Raw genomic sequence first — 14,729 nt, 5'->3', positions numbered from 1 at the left:
ATTTTTTTCTGCAACTAAAAAGCAATTGTCCATTGTAATTGAAGCCATATTCCTTGCTTGCTGACTTACCTTTGGTGGAGGTTCATCCAAGTCATTACCTGTCAGATTGAAAAAAATACAAACTGCATCAAAACTATAGAAAAACAGCAATTACTAATCTAATTAACCCAAATAACAATAGCATATCATTTGTCTACTAAAATGGAGTACAAAAATATAATTCAATGTATTCAGATTGCTTACAACTTGACATTCTTCATAATGACTACATACCCCATGACATGGCCTGCACTCTTCTGTTATCTCTGTGCATCTGTTCCTGCTCTCGCTGACGTTCCTCTTCTAATATACCCCTACAGGTAAGATATCATTTTTCTTTCTAATATGTAAGGAGACGGAGTATCCAATTGCTCTATACACAGGAGTATCCAATACTCAAACATAAACAAGAACAGCCTTGAGGCAATAGTATTTACTTTGCCACTGTAAGAAATTGTGCAATTTGTGAACCCATCAAATACTTCTTTGGTATAAAAAATCACTTACTGTAAAATATTGCGGACATCTGTAAAGTTGAGCCTTCCAGATGGTTCATATGCCCAGCATGTGCACATCAGGTTATAGAGGGCAGGTGGACAGCCATGGGGGAGAGCCAGCCTCTCTCCAGCTTCTATCTTCCCAATCACATCATTGTTCTTCACTCCTTGAAATGGCTTCACTCCATACATCAAGATCTCCCACATACACACACCTGAAATACAAACACTTGTGCATATAAAATATATAGATTAAGTTTTTCACACCTTTTATTTCAGCAAATAGACTACAGAAGGAAAAATGATGCATTTTATTTTTATAACTCTTATTTGTAGTAAGGAGGGGATTAAATTAAAAGAGGGGACAAATACTATGGTGGGGACTATTTGGAAATGTGAGAAAAATTTGTACATATTGGCGAGAGTTGCAGCATTAATTGTGACGCCATCAGATTATATTTCCAACCAGTACTCTTTCAAAGTCTGGTTAAGATTAGATATAATGATTCCTAACATACAAATTCTTAAAATTCAGCATTATGTCTTACCAAACATCCATACATCACTAGCAGTAGTGAATCTTCTAAAGTTGATAGACTCTGGAGCCATCCACTTGATGGGCAGTTTGCCTTTGGAAGCTTGAAATAACACAAGTCTCATACTATATCATCATCCTACATTTCCTTGTGTCTCACAAAATTTATACAGTTCATAAAACAAGTATTTGTAAAGAAAAAAAGATATAACAATGTCAAAGAAAAATGTTGCCAAAAACCTTGAAACATGAAGCAGAGCATCAACAATGAAAATAAGTCAGCATATTTGAATTCCACTTAAATCTCATAAGGTCTTACCTTTATAATAACTCTGCTCCTCCACCCATCTGGACAGACCAAAGTCTCCTAACTTAACACAGTCTGGAGCTGACACTAGCACATTCCTGGCTGCTATGTCTCTGTGACAGAAATAAATCCATTATAATTATGCACTAAAAAACACCAATTGTTGAACATGGTCATGTAATCTGTGAAAAAGAAAACATTTTTATTCATCATTATCCCGAAAATTTTAGGTGTGTTATACCTTTCTTTCACAAGCTTCCAATACACAACAAAATGAAATGTCACTGCTTTTACTGTTCACAAACCTTTTTGCTCTTCTGGTAAGGCAACACTTCTTAAGAACAGGCATACATTGTAAACAATACCTGACTTACCTGTGTACAAACTTTTTACTTTCCAGGTAAGACAGTGCAGTACTGAGCTGGTAGGCATACATGATCAGAGTAGCTAGACTCAACATGTGCTTGTTACTTTGTAGGTAAGCACGCATCTGGAAGACAGCAAGTTTTTTTCTGTTACAACAAATATTCCAGTATTCAAATTTATTTTATTCAATATATTATTATTACTCCTGGCTGTAAATTATTCATACATTTTAAATACAAGTCCGCATTAAGCACATTTTCAAACATATTTTCTTAACCTAATGAATAGAGAAATATTTATTCAACAAAATGCTGCATGAAGTCTTCAGGAAAGCTTCCACTATAGGAGACCCTATGTATCTATTTGTCAACATTAGATCAGTTTTATCAAATACCAAATGAGCTAGAAAAAATCACACTAGCCCTTACCTCCCCATGTTTGGCCAGTTCCATTACAATCCATATAGGACTTTCTGAGCATATTCCTATTAACTTAACTATATGGGGGTGATCAAATTGCTGCATGATGTCTATAATATACAAAGAAAGAAATTACAAAACACCATCATAAAATGGCACCAGAACTATTCAAAACATAGTAATGCTTCTGACTTCCATTTCCTACAAATGTATCATCATGGCAGTCATTATATACATTGCCTTTGTGAGAGATTCCCTATAGAAACTTTTTCAAAAATGCTTAGTTGTTAAAAAGTTGTACTTGGAAGTCTGTTATTATATCATTTCTCTAACAAAATTTGTCTACAAGTTGGTAGAAAAACTTACATGCTTCTTCCAAAAACTTTTCAGCCATACAGTCTTCATTGTCTATTTTGCACGTTTTAATTGCCACTGGAATGACCTGGTTGTCCTGTAGGAACAATCACATTTCTGTTACAGTTTTCAAAGCATCTGTTCATGATGAGGTGGATCTACATATTATACAAAAGAATTAAATGCTTCAATCTAAATTATACTTATTATCAATTTCCATAACTTTTAGGATAATTTGAAGGAATTTATAAACTCTTACAGCGACTTTATGCTAAATTCACTGTCAGAAATTTACCTTGTCTTTGTATTTTCCTTTATGGACATCTCCAAATTGACCTTCTCCTAAAATTTCTCCAAGGTCAAAATGGTCTCTTGATATTTCCCAGTCCTCTTTGGCTGAAAAATTTTAAATATATATAAAAATGCTATAATACTGTATAAAAACATGACTTTTCAATTTCTAATCAATAAATATCATAAGTGTTCAAAACAGCAACTACGGGAACAACATTTGTAGGGTATCAGGATAATTCCCCCCCCCCCCCCCGAAGAATATATATATTTATATACAAATATAAAGTAAAGAATACAAAGTTCAAAGTTCTTTTCATCCATTTTTGAATATTTCTTAGTGTGATGATGCAAATCAAGGATAGATAATATTAATTCTATTAAACAATTTATTTTCTTGGAGTTCAAGTACATGAAATTTTCGAGATAGAAGTACAGAACATTTTATTAAAAATCTGATCAAAGAATATATATCTCCAGGTAAAGGAGGGGTAAACAGATGATCTCACTCATCCAGGTAGCCCTTTAATGAATTAACTGTTACTTTTAATTGCTTTATTTCTCCCCCCCCCCTTGATTCAGTAAGTCTTGAATCAAGGTGCATCTCTAGGGAGAGGTGGGGTAAACAGATTTTCTCGCTTAACCAGGTATCCCTGTGACTATTTGTCACTTTTAATTGCTTGACCACCACCCACCACACTAAAATATTTATAAAATATCTGTTTACCTGTTCATCTGTTTACCCCACTTTTACCTGACCTGAAGGATAGGTGGTTATACTTCCATTAGATACTTAATAAATCTTCCTGTACTTGTACTCAATGAAAAGGGAATTTGTTATAAAATAATTTGTTTCATGGTGAAGTTATATTATCACACTAAAAATGTTAATAAAACAGATGAAATGTTTTGAACATTACACTTTCTACTTTATATTTGTATATAAATATATATTTCTTGGGGGGGAATTGTCCTGGGGGGGAATTGTCCGGGGGGGGGAATAGTCCGGGGGGGGGGGGGGGGGGGGGGGGGGGGGAATTGTCCTAGAATCCATTTGTAGGTAACTGAGATTTCTGTACATTTATTTACAAATAAATCAACTTTCTTCGGACAGTATAATTATACACAGAATGGTTGAGGTGTAGCTTCTTCAGTCATGCTGCTTAGTAAAATAAGAAGGCTCATTCAAAATTGGCCAAATCCTGAAATCCATTTTGACTAAAGCAAATGAAAAATCTTCAATAAAATTTAACACATGAACATTACTTTGTTTAATATCAAAATAGCTAAAAGCAAAAATACTATTGTGTCCAAATATGCACCAAGAACCACACTACTAAGAAAGTGCTGACCATGCTATAGGATCAGTGCAGCCCCACTGTGGTACTTACATCCAGGTGTTGAGTAGTCATCATCCTCTTCAACAATCTCTGCATAATCACTAAAATCTGCAATCAGGAAATATTTCATTAAAACTCAATCCATGATATGAAAATATAATTAATAAACACACATTTAACATAACACATATATTATTTTTTAATTTAGTGGTAAATGTGTCAAGTGATTCCATTTTCTATCTTTGGATTCCTAAGCACTCCTAAAATCAATTTGTGTTGTGCTTTTCAAAAAACCCACAAACTACTAAAATTTTAAAAGAAGTCACCTGAGGGACTTCCTGGGCCACTGTTTCCTTTTCTGCTAGACGTCCTTCTTACGCTGAAAAAGAAGATTAGGAATAATAACCACTTAAACAGATCTTAATTCATTCTTATGGCAAATGGTAACATAGTTTTCAATCATCAAATGTGTATGAAGAACACTGAGAATTAATCTCCTAGTACACATTTTAAGTACTAAGAACCATAAAGACTTAAAAAATTTAGTTTGCTGCAAGCATTTTGAGGAAACTATGTCTGCACAAAAGCTTATGGTTCTAAATTGTACAACATATCAATAACAGACTGAATCACTCACCTGTGCCTTGGGGTTTTAGGAAGGCTGTCATCTGTTAAAAGGAAATGTATCAAATGAATATTTGTTATGAATGACTCACAAAAAAACACCAAACATAAAAGCATGCATTTTCAAATATATACCAGGCAAAGAAGTTATTTTGAAAATAAAAGTCAAATTTTGAACAATATAATAGTTCAAAAATTTGTATCATAAGACCATATAAGGGATTTAAAAAGCTAACAGATAAGCTGTAACTGAAAGGTGCAAGCAAAATCACTTCATTCTGTTACAAACCTGTCTGTTGATAAAAAAAATAATCTTTATCAATTTATGATATATGCAGTTCTGTGAAGAGACCAAAATTAAAAAATTCTGAAAAATTATCCAAAATAAAATAAAAAGCATCAAATATCTGAAATGCCAAATCATGTGATTAACTATATTGGATCAAACACTGTTAGCAGCAGAACTATTGAAGCTTAGTAAGGAAAGTGGATACAACACAAATTCATGCAACCCACCTCCTGATACCAAGGTCTGTGTCCTTAGAGATGCTTAGAAAGAAAAGTAACAAGTTGCTAAGGCAAGGAACTAAGATACTCTTACAAGCAATGTTAAATTGTTATATGTCTACAGTGATGTTAGTTGTGTGCTAAGATATTTGAAGCATGAATTGGTTGTGTCATTGAGCAGCACATGCCTTATAACATGGCATAATTAGTTTTTTTTAATAACTTATACCTATTATGAGGCTTTAAATCTTCTTTACAATCTGAGAACACTTATATATACCATCTGCAATTGGTGGAAAGGGTGAGAATACAGAAGGCAACTTCCAGTTGATTTACTCCAGTGCTTAATTCTATTTTAGTCATTAATTTGCCTAAACAAAATGACAAGTCACCAGCTTTGTCAATGGTCTTGAATTTCCTAAAGAAATACCCTTTCACCCTGTGATTAAATAAAGAGAATCTATCATCAATGGTCTATTAGATATTTGTGTAACATGCTTGTTTACCCATGCAACTGGTTACTGCATCACAAGAGACTTGTGTATTTTCCATACAGTTAAGAAAAATAAGTATTCTACTATGTCATCAGATGATGCTCTACTGCTTCACCCTACTTCATGCTCATTATTGTGTAAGTCATTAATATAGTTATAACTGAAGTTCACACCAAGGGTTAGTTTTCGAGATAAAAAAGGACATTTCCGAAGAAGGCTACATATACACTACTGTATTTATTATCTGTATGACTAACATATGGTACAATCAATCCAATTCAAAGCATACTCAGATCTCACCTTTCCTCTTCCAGAATGAAGCCTTGGTGCCATTGACCAGCCTGCAGTAGCCATCTATAAGATCTGCAATGTCCTCAGCTGTGTTGGATGTTGGGCAGGTAATGGTGAGGGGTTCTGCTGCACCAGCTATCTTCAGCTGAAGTAACCCCTTAGAGTCTGTGTCACTGCACACTGTCTGGATAGACTGGACCTGGGCAAACTCAGCCATTTGTGTAGGCTGAAATGAAGAGTAAACAGCTGCTATAGACAAGTCCCAAGGGTGCATTTCAATGTTAAAAACTGGCATCAAAAGCTTAACAGTTTTCTGCATTTGATTCAATTAAAGTTTTTATGACAACCTATTATACACTGGATATATTTAAGGTTAGTTTAATATGCTGGTTGTGTTGGCACTCCTCTACCTTTCATTAGAAGCTGAAATAACAATTTTGTATAGATTTATGGTATAATTATTACACACAGTACTAGATGTAACAGTACTTGGTGAAAGGCAAATGCAAATTTAATTTAATTCCACAGTGTAATACGCATTTTGCAATTCCTTTGGTGTGAATCAGTTCCATTCTGGCAGCTGATATAAGTCTTAAGTGTTAGTTTAATTGGCACTCTCTACTTACTGAAGAAGCCTTTTCTGTCAGATAACTGATGCCTACATCTGGGCCAATTACAAGTTCTACTGAGATGCTCCAACTTGACTGTAATGAAAAATGTATAATCTTGCATCACTCTACAGAATGGAAGAACTAAAAGATAACTAGAGGATCAGAGAGGCGATACCGCCTCCGAATATTGTACCACCAGCTGGAGCAAGAGCATTCGTATAGACCCCCACATATACAAAATAAGGAACACAGCCACCAGTCTTGTGCTTGACAAGCTGTAAAAATGCAATCAACAAGAATTTTCAAAATATGCAAAAAATATATATATTACTAAAAATGGTACAATCAAAGTTAAGTTCATCGTAAGGTAGGTCAAAGGTCAATTCCAAGGTCACAGTAAATTGCCAGTATATGACTTCCTATTCAACTTCAATAGTAACTATGGGCCTATCTCTGCCAGGTTTGGAGTTAAAAGAGAAAGAAATTAGCAGAGTTCAGTTCATGATAATAAGTAGGTCAAAGGTCAATTTCAAGGTCACACTTAGATTGCCAGTATATGACTTCCTATTCACGTTCAATAGTAACTATGGACCTATCTCTGCCAGTTTTGGAGATAAAGGGGAAGCAAAATATGCAAAGTTCAGTTCATGGTGAAAAGTAGGTCAAAGGTCAATTTTAAGGTCACTTTTAGATTGCCAGTATATGTCTTCCTATTCAACTTCAATAGAGACTATGGACCTATCTCTGCCAGTTTTGGAGATAAAAGGGAATCAAATTTTGCAAAGTTCAGTTCATGGTGAAAAGTAGGTCAAAGGTCAATTTTAAGGTCACATGTAGATTGCCAGTATATGACTTCCTATTCAACTTCAATAGAGACTATGGACCTATCTCTGCCAGTTTTGGAGATAAAAGACCGATTGACCCCAAATTCACGGAGATGAAAGATGACCTGAAGGGTAACACTTTCCATTAATATTATTAGTTAAGTCTGTGTGGTGTCTGAATAAGACCGCAAATAATTTTTTTTTCAGCAAAAATTTTGTTTTTTTGAAAATTTTGGCCCATTTGACCTTGAAATAAAGGTCAAAGGTCAAATCCAAGGGCATATTTGAAATCTACACATATGACTTTTGGAAAGCTGTCTGTAGAAATTTTTCCCATAATTCCTTCCGTAGGGGAGATAATTAGCATTTAATTTTGCCATTTTTGGACAAGGGTGCATTGCAATGAGTGCCACACCTAGACCCCAATACCGACAAAGCCCAAATTTTACGTGGAACGAGTTGAGATTATAGGTGACCTAAATCCAAGAGATGGGTATGGAGGCCATTACTGTCTAGGAGGAGAAGCGGTAACGGTGACTTGGCGGCGGAGCCGCAGGAGCCGCAGGAGCCGGCGGAGCCGGCGGAGCCGCAGGAGCCGGCGGAACATACGGGTCGGGACTAAAACCATGTGTACCGCCAGCGCCTACGCTGGTGGTACAATTAACCAAGTGTGTGTGTGTGTGTGTGTGTGTGAGAGAGAGAGAGGGAGAGAGTGAGTTATTATTTTCTACGTCTAAATTTCAAAGAGAAACAGTACTTGCTTAGTCTGGGGTAGCGCTAGCAATTTTTTTTGCTTAGCCAAATCACCACATTTTTGTCAATTTGTTATCAAAATGGTTATAATTTGGCTAAAACAAGTCAAATCAAGCCCTTTTTCTTTAGCTAATTTAAGTCAGTTTTAGCATCTGGCTAAATTGGCGAGTGTTAGCGCTACCCCAGTTAGTGTTTCAATAATATAGACAAAATGTAGAAATGGGAGTAATGGAAATGAACAACCTGAAAGTTGCACAAATTCCAAAGATTTCAAATAGATTACTGGAAAATAATCATATTCAAATGTTAAGACTAACTAACATACATACCCCCAAAGCACATTTAAATCTCTCTTGGTTAAATTTGTGTACAGTGAAAAGAGTTTCGAAAAATGTAAAAATGCATTCCTCTTCAGTCAGTGGAGCATATTGCTTGAAATTCTGTTGAATGGCTTTCCTTAATGTTTTTGGCTGAAATAAAAATCAAATCACATAGTGCATATTTTCTATAAAAGTTTAAATAATAAATGTAAAAAAAAAGAATGTCTAGCAAAACTATGCCTCATTCTTTAAGCAGTGTCTCACTACATGCATCTGGAGAGCTCCAAGAAAATAAGGAATTTAAGTTTTCCCCAAAACATGCAACATGGGACAATTTTCTTCTGATTAATAATTCAGCACATCTCTACAATTATACATACACCAAGGTTCTTAAATGAAGGAATTCACCATCAACAACCTTGTTTTAAACAGTCTTTGGCACAGGCCTCTTCTACAGACAATAAATCTTTTCACAACTCAAATTCAATAAATCTATATCACAAATCTAAACCTATATTGACATTTGACATAAAAAACTCGAACAAACCCCATGCACTTACCTTCATACTGTCTAAAACAGTCTTGGGCATAAATCTTTTCAAACCAATCTCTTTCTCTAAGTATTCTATATTAGATTTTTTCTCGAGAGCAGTCTGAGGCATGTCTTTAAAAAAACGCCTAAAAGGAAAATTTTATTTTGAGATTTAACTTTGAGAATCAATTGTCAAGATTTAAGGAGCAATAAGTTTGCAATTCTATATCTAATGACCCAACAAATGTTTCCTAACAACATATCCTACATGACAACTCTAATGTGATATGAATACAATTCTCATTTATCAAAACTTGATGTTCAGCATACCAAACTGAACTAAAAATCACAATCATCTTTTTGCACAAATCAATTAAGTAATAGAACTGTTCTCAAATACCCCAGGTTTCAAAATAATCATCACAACATTTCAAAACTAATGGCTCAATTCTTCCTTCATGCATACTTCAGTCTCCTGGGCTCACCTGATCTCAATACAACCTAATTTGATAGCAACATCTGGATCAATATTACTGGCCATTTTTTTCATATAGTCATTGCGAACCTAGAAAAAAGTAAAGTAATTTTGATTTAAAACAAATAATGACTTTTCCATGTTCAAAAACACCATAAAACATGTCATAAACACATTTAACTTATGGGTTTTATAGTGAGTGATATTTTGCCATGCAGTTTCTGTCTGTTCTACCAAAAGAATTGAATCAATGAATAAATGAAAGTGCTTTATATCATTAAGAATCATTCAACAGCTGCCTATAAAGCTGAACAGTTACCATCCGAGTGAAAAATTGTGATGCATTAAATAAAATGTGACACAAAGTGATACCAAGCTGGTGTCCAATTCATTTAAGTGAACACATTAAAATAATTTACTAAAATAATATTCCAAGGACTTGTCCCATACAGCTTGCCAGTTATGACTAATGGGTACATTTCATGAAATAAAAAAATTGGAGTCTATAGAAACAGGAGTCTATAGTTCATCAAGTACTGGCTTAAATGGATGTAAATGATACGCTTTCTGATTTTTTAAAAATCAGTTCCAGATTGACCTTGTGCTAAGTACATCTGACAGTGATCCACTACCTGGATGCAATGCTACAAAAACTGACAACAATATCAAATTTCTTGTTGCTTTCAACTCACTGAAAAGCAGTCTTTTCATATTCATGTGCATCAACATCTTTTTGTAATACAAAACAACACATTTTGTCTTTTATGTTTTAAATGATTCATGACAGACAGTGAAGCAGGGTTGTACTGCAAAGTTTGTCATTCCATTAGGGCAAAATCCAGGCAGATCTTGTCATTCAAAATGACAGTCATCCAAATTGAATTGAAAATCGGGTCAACAAAATTGTACCATAAAAACCTTTGGAGAAAATTCTGAATGTTTTCTGCAATCTACATATACCTTCATATAATTGTCAATTTGTCATAAATGAAATAACCCTCCTTTTGATAAAGTTTGCTGAAAGGTTTAACTCTTTATTTCCTTCAACCTAGATGAAAAAAACTCTCTGTCCTATAATTTATAAGCTGGTTAATTTTTCAGCCTTCATTTACTTGCACAATGCACCTCAGAATCAAATGTTCAAAAGAGAATTAAAGTAAATGGAGCCCTCATGTTCTGGTTAAATGCACTTCACTAATGCACAATAAGTGGCTGACGGAAGTGGAAACTGTTGTAAAGTAACTCTAATAATGTATTGCTCTACACAAAATGATGGAGAAAAAAGCAAAATTTTCCTTTCTAGAGGTTAAAATCAGAAATGACTCCCTATATACTATACTTTCCACTCCACAGATCTTTTACCCTAAAAAAATTAAGACTTGAATGCTGAAAATACCCCCAGATGTGAAAACCTATATTGGGAAATGTCCAACTGTCAAAGAAAGACAGAACCAAAATAACAGGATTTTTTTTAGAAATGGAGCCAAACTAACTGCCTGTGATCTCACTAAGGTTATTATGCAGTCCAGACAATCTGCTATTAGTCTAAAAGCTTGCAGACTGCCAGCATAAGTAACAACTGCGATCAAAGCAAGGCCATCCCCTGCACTGTACATCTCTTCATTCATACAGATCTCTGGGGTATTGATCTAAGATTGCAAATAGCCGTGAGCGAATTTACCACCAAGGATGAGACAGATTCATTTCATGAGAAGCTGAATTTGGGGTTGTTTTGGGAGAGCAATTTCTCTACCAGGTTCATTCACATAAAAGAAAGATAAAGATTCTCTCTCATGGCTCTTAATACAAATGGCCCATTAGAATAAGAATCAATAGTCTGGAGCTCTATTAGAAAACTAAAAAAAATCAGATCTAAAAGAGGCAATAAATCAAATGCTTTGCCACATGCCTTTTTTATGCCTTTTTTCCATTCAATGTTAACTCCTTGCTTTGGTCACAAACTACAGTTCTGTTCTATCTGATAAAAGGCCGTTGGATTAATCTGTCTCATTTATTCAATATTCATAATAATATTTGTATTAGTTAGAGAGCCTGTAAATGTAAACCATTTCTTTGTGCTCAATAAATTATTATTATTATTATTATTATAACTATCAGCATTATTTTTAAAAATCTACTGGCACAAAAAAAGCATATCTAAACATAAAATGTTGATTAATCACTCATGAAGATGTTCTAATAACAAGTTGGCAATATAATCTAATATATTGTGTAAGTCTAGAAGAGCTAATGATATTTCCCTGCAGATCTTTCCCTAGATCCATCCCATCCATCATCTAATATGAAGATCTGTCTCACTACATGCATCACTTAGGGTTTACTTCACACCTTATCTCTATTTTCTCAGCTTCTCTTCATTATTTTCTCACAAACTCCTTATCCTGGTTAAATAAGCAATTTTACAATCACGTAATGATGTCTATCCCCAGAGAAAATATGATTGTAAGGAAAATTAAAAAATAATCACATGAGCTTCTGAAACAAATCCTACTAAACTTGTTGTGCGATATCATAAGTAATCCCATGACTACTGAAGACATAACAGAGACATTTCACATGCTTATCACGACTTGCTTTGGATAAATCATACTGCCACAGATACAGCAAAAAAAAAACATAAATGCTTTATTCATACTTTCTGCACCAGACTGAGCTGGTGAAAATGTACATAGATAAGGTAATAGCAGCAATAATAATGATAATAGTAATAGCAAAATACATAGATAAATAGCACCAAAATACATGTATAGAAATGTACCAATGTTTCTACTATGTGAACTAAATCTTCGTATTTATAGTAGTTATTGATAGACATCATGAAGTTGAAGATGCAGCACAGTTTCTTTTGTTAAAAGCAAGGTTAAGGAATTTGGCCAAGGAAATTATCACTGTTTCGTTTGGATTATTCATTATAAAGTGGAATTTATCTTTGTTGTTTAAATGTGCAAAGCATGTGTGGCTGCTTTGTATTATTTTAAAGAGTTCTTTTCTGTGTTCTGTATACAGAGGGCAGGTAATTAAGAAGTGTTCTTCATCCTCTATAAATCCAGAGTGGCAGATTTGGCATTTTCTGTCTTCGACTGGTGTTGGTTTACCCTTGACGTGGCAACCTGTTTCTATGTGCAAATTGTGGCTGCTGATTCTGAATTTGGTTAGGGTTTGACGTTTTTCTTTATCTTGTATTATATCAAGATATTTTTCTTTCTCAAAATGAAGTTTGAAAGTTTTATACCTTCTCAATTTGAGATTTTCTTGCGATATCCTACTATGCCAAAGTTGTATACTACTGTCTCTAAGTCTAACGCTAAAAGATTTAATGAAGTTTTTGTCTACTTTCTGTTTGACCCATACGTCTCCGAACCCATTTTCTACAAGAATTTTCTTTACTCCTTCACCCCATGACATACTGTGGCGTGTGTTGTGAAGGTTAGTATTTGACAGAAGATCAAAGTGTTTTAGTTCATCTAAGTATGCCCGTTTTAGTAGAACACCATCATCTAAGTGTAAAATTTTGACCCAGTATTTGATCACTTGTATTTGGATTTTTGTGTAGCTTGGTAGGCGCCCAAGTTCTCCTCGGACAGCATAATTACAAGACTTGGAATGCACCCATCATAAGATCTTGAAATACAGCACAATCATTGCATAATACATTACATTTGCAATTTGCATGTGCTGAATACTCTATAAATATGTGCAAAATACTTGGTAATATTTACACTTTTCTTCTTATCCAATCTGACACTGATGATAGATCTTTAAATACAGGCTTTATATTCAGCATCTGAATCTCAGAGGATCAATACATCAAGTCAGACCTTCACATAAACTACAGATTCTCATTCTAATTAATATCATTCCTCTAATTAACTAATCAAATGAGGTAGGAGGTCTAAATCACAATAGTAGACCAAACAATGACATTATGAGATTTGACCCCAAAGAGCAATATTCAACCACAGCTTCATGCAGAAAAAGAAAGATCTTCAACATCCAAGACATGGAATTGACAACTGCTGATATAAACACCATTCAAGATAAACAGGTCACACAAAATGCATACATACCTGGTCATATAGGTAATAGAATGTCACTTTGTCTCTGATCTGTAGTTCTTGAAAGCTTTTGGGAAGATATCGGACCCTTAGTTCATACCTGAAAAAAAAATACGCATTATCATAAACCATATATTCACTCTTAAAAACTACTCTGAAGTATCAAATAAACGTACCGGTACGTTAATTAATTTTTCAAATTTCTTCCCTCTGGTACGCTCCATTTTCACCCAGTACACTTTTAAATTTTTCAAAAATCTTCCACCCGGTATGTTTATTAAATACCTATTGTACCGGTGGGAAATTACACAAGTACAAGTCACGCTTTTTATTTTCTTAAATTGAAGTATAAAGAGAAGAAAATCGAGATCTCAACTCATTACCTACTGTTCTACAAACAGCACTGAAAAGTAGGTCAAGCGGAAGTCGCTCTCTGAACACAACAGTACATGCGTCACCTGATTTCAGTTCCTATAAATAGACGTGCTTTCCCTTCAGCAGTGACAACTACTCATGTATATCGATCGAATGATGCAATGTCGCAAGGTGATAGGATCATATTTATAGCTAAGGAGGTCATTTCAAGTGCAGCAAAGAAGTTGTGTCTGTTTTCAAACGTCAATTATTTCATGCCGATTTATGACTTAAACGATGTTAAATCACATTTCTATGTAAGATAAACCCCTAGGAGTTTACAGGTATGCAAAACGAACCTCATATCTGAGAATAAATTTACTATGAATAACGTCTCCGTATGGCTCTCGGAGGCGGCTTAGGTGCGATATATCTGGGTCTTCGGCCCCTGACGATTATGAAATTTAACTCATGGCAAATATATTTTTATTTATTTATTTATTTATTTATTTTTTGAAAATAAATTAGATATCCCGTTTTTAAGATAAATTATAATACTGAGTGAATTTTACCTGGTGAATTTTTTTTACAATGATCAATAGCTAGCTTTTTTCTTTCTCTACTTCTTTACTTTTATTTATTTGTTTCATTTTTTTTTTTGGGGGGGGGGGGGGAGGGGGAGGGGAGTGGTGTAAAGGTTTTTTCCACCCAGTACTTTTA

General features: G+C 34.4%; 1 protein-coding gene across 5 annotated transcripts in view; it reads right to left on the bottom strand.

Annotated features, from left to right (window-relative positions):
- The window catches only part of LOC106150460 (focal adhesion kinase 1), a 31,700-nt gene that overhangs the window by 4,343 nt on the left and 12,628 nt on the right, over window positions 1–14,729 (bottom strand). For 4 of the 5 annotated variants that reach the window (XM_087000493.1, XM_087000489.1, XM_087000492.1 and 1 more), the window contains exons 4-22: window positions 13,668–13,755; window positions 9,590–9,669; window positions 9,133–9,250; window positions 8,582–8,722; window positions 6,691–6,768; window positions 6,074–6,290; window positions 5,289–5,321; window positions 4,786–4,816; window positions 4,475–4,527; window positions 4,200–4,256; window positions 2,813–2,913; window positions 2,530–2,614; window positions 2,173–2,273; window positions 1,753–1,868; window positions 1,391–1,491; window positions 1,085–1,174; window positions 547–751; window positions 274–353; window positions 70–98 (exon numbers count right to left, since the gene is read on the bottom strand). In XM_087000493.1, coding sequence (XP_086856619.1) covers window positions 70–98; window positions 274–353; window positions 547–751; window positions 1,085–1,174; window positions 1,391–1,491; window positions 1,753–1,868; window positions 2,173–2,273; window positions 2,530–2,614; window positions 2,813–2,913; window positions 4,200–4,256; window positions 4,475–4,527; window positions 4,786–4,816; window positions 5,289–5,321; window positions 6,074–6,290; window positions 6,691–6,768; window positions 8,582–8,722; window positions 9,133–9,250; window positions 9,590–9,669; window positions 13,668–13,755 — 1,804 coding nt within the window. The remainder of the gene's footprint in view (window positions 1–69; window positions 99–273; window positions 354–546; window positions 752–1,084; window positions 1,175–1,390; window positions 1,492–1,752; window positions 1,869–2,172; window positions 2,274–2,529; window positions 2,615–2,812; window positions 2,914–4,199; window positions 4,257–4,474; window positions 4,528–4,785; window positions 4,817–5,288; window positions 5,322–6,073; window positions 6,291–6,690; window positions 6,769–8,581; window positions 8,723–9,132; window positions 9,251–9,589; window positions 9,670–13,667; window positions 13,756–14,729) is intronic. The other variant, XM_087000490.1, reaches the window with a different exon arrangement.

The sequence above is a fragment of the Lingula anatina genome, chromosome 1 (genome assembly GCF_051362555.1).
Source record: "Lingula anatina isolate TDL-2025a chromosome 1, LinAna3.0, whole genome shotgun sequence".
Taxonomy (NCBI): domain Eukaryota; kingdom Metazoa; phylum Brachiopoda; class Lingulata; order Lingulida; family Lingulidae; genus Lingula; species Lingula anatina.
Note: the sequence above shows the minus strand (reverse complement) of the source record. Positions and strands in the feature narration are given on the sequence as shown.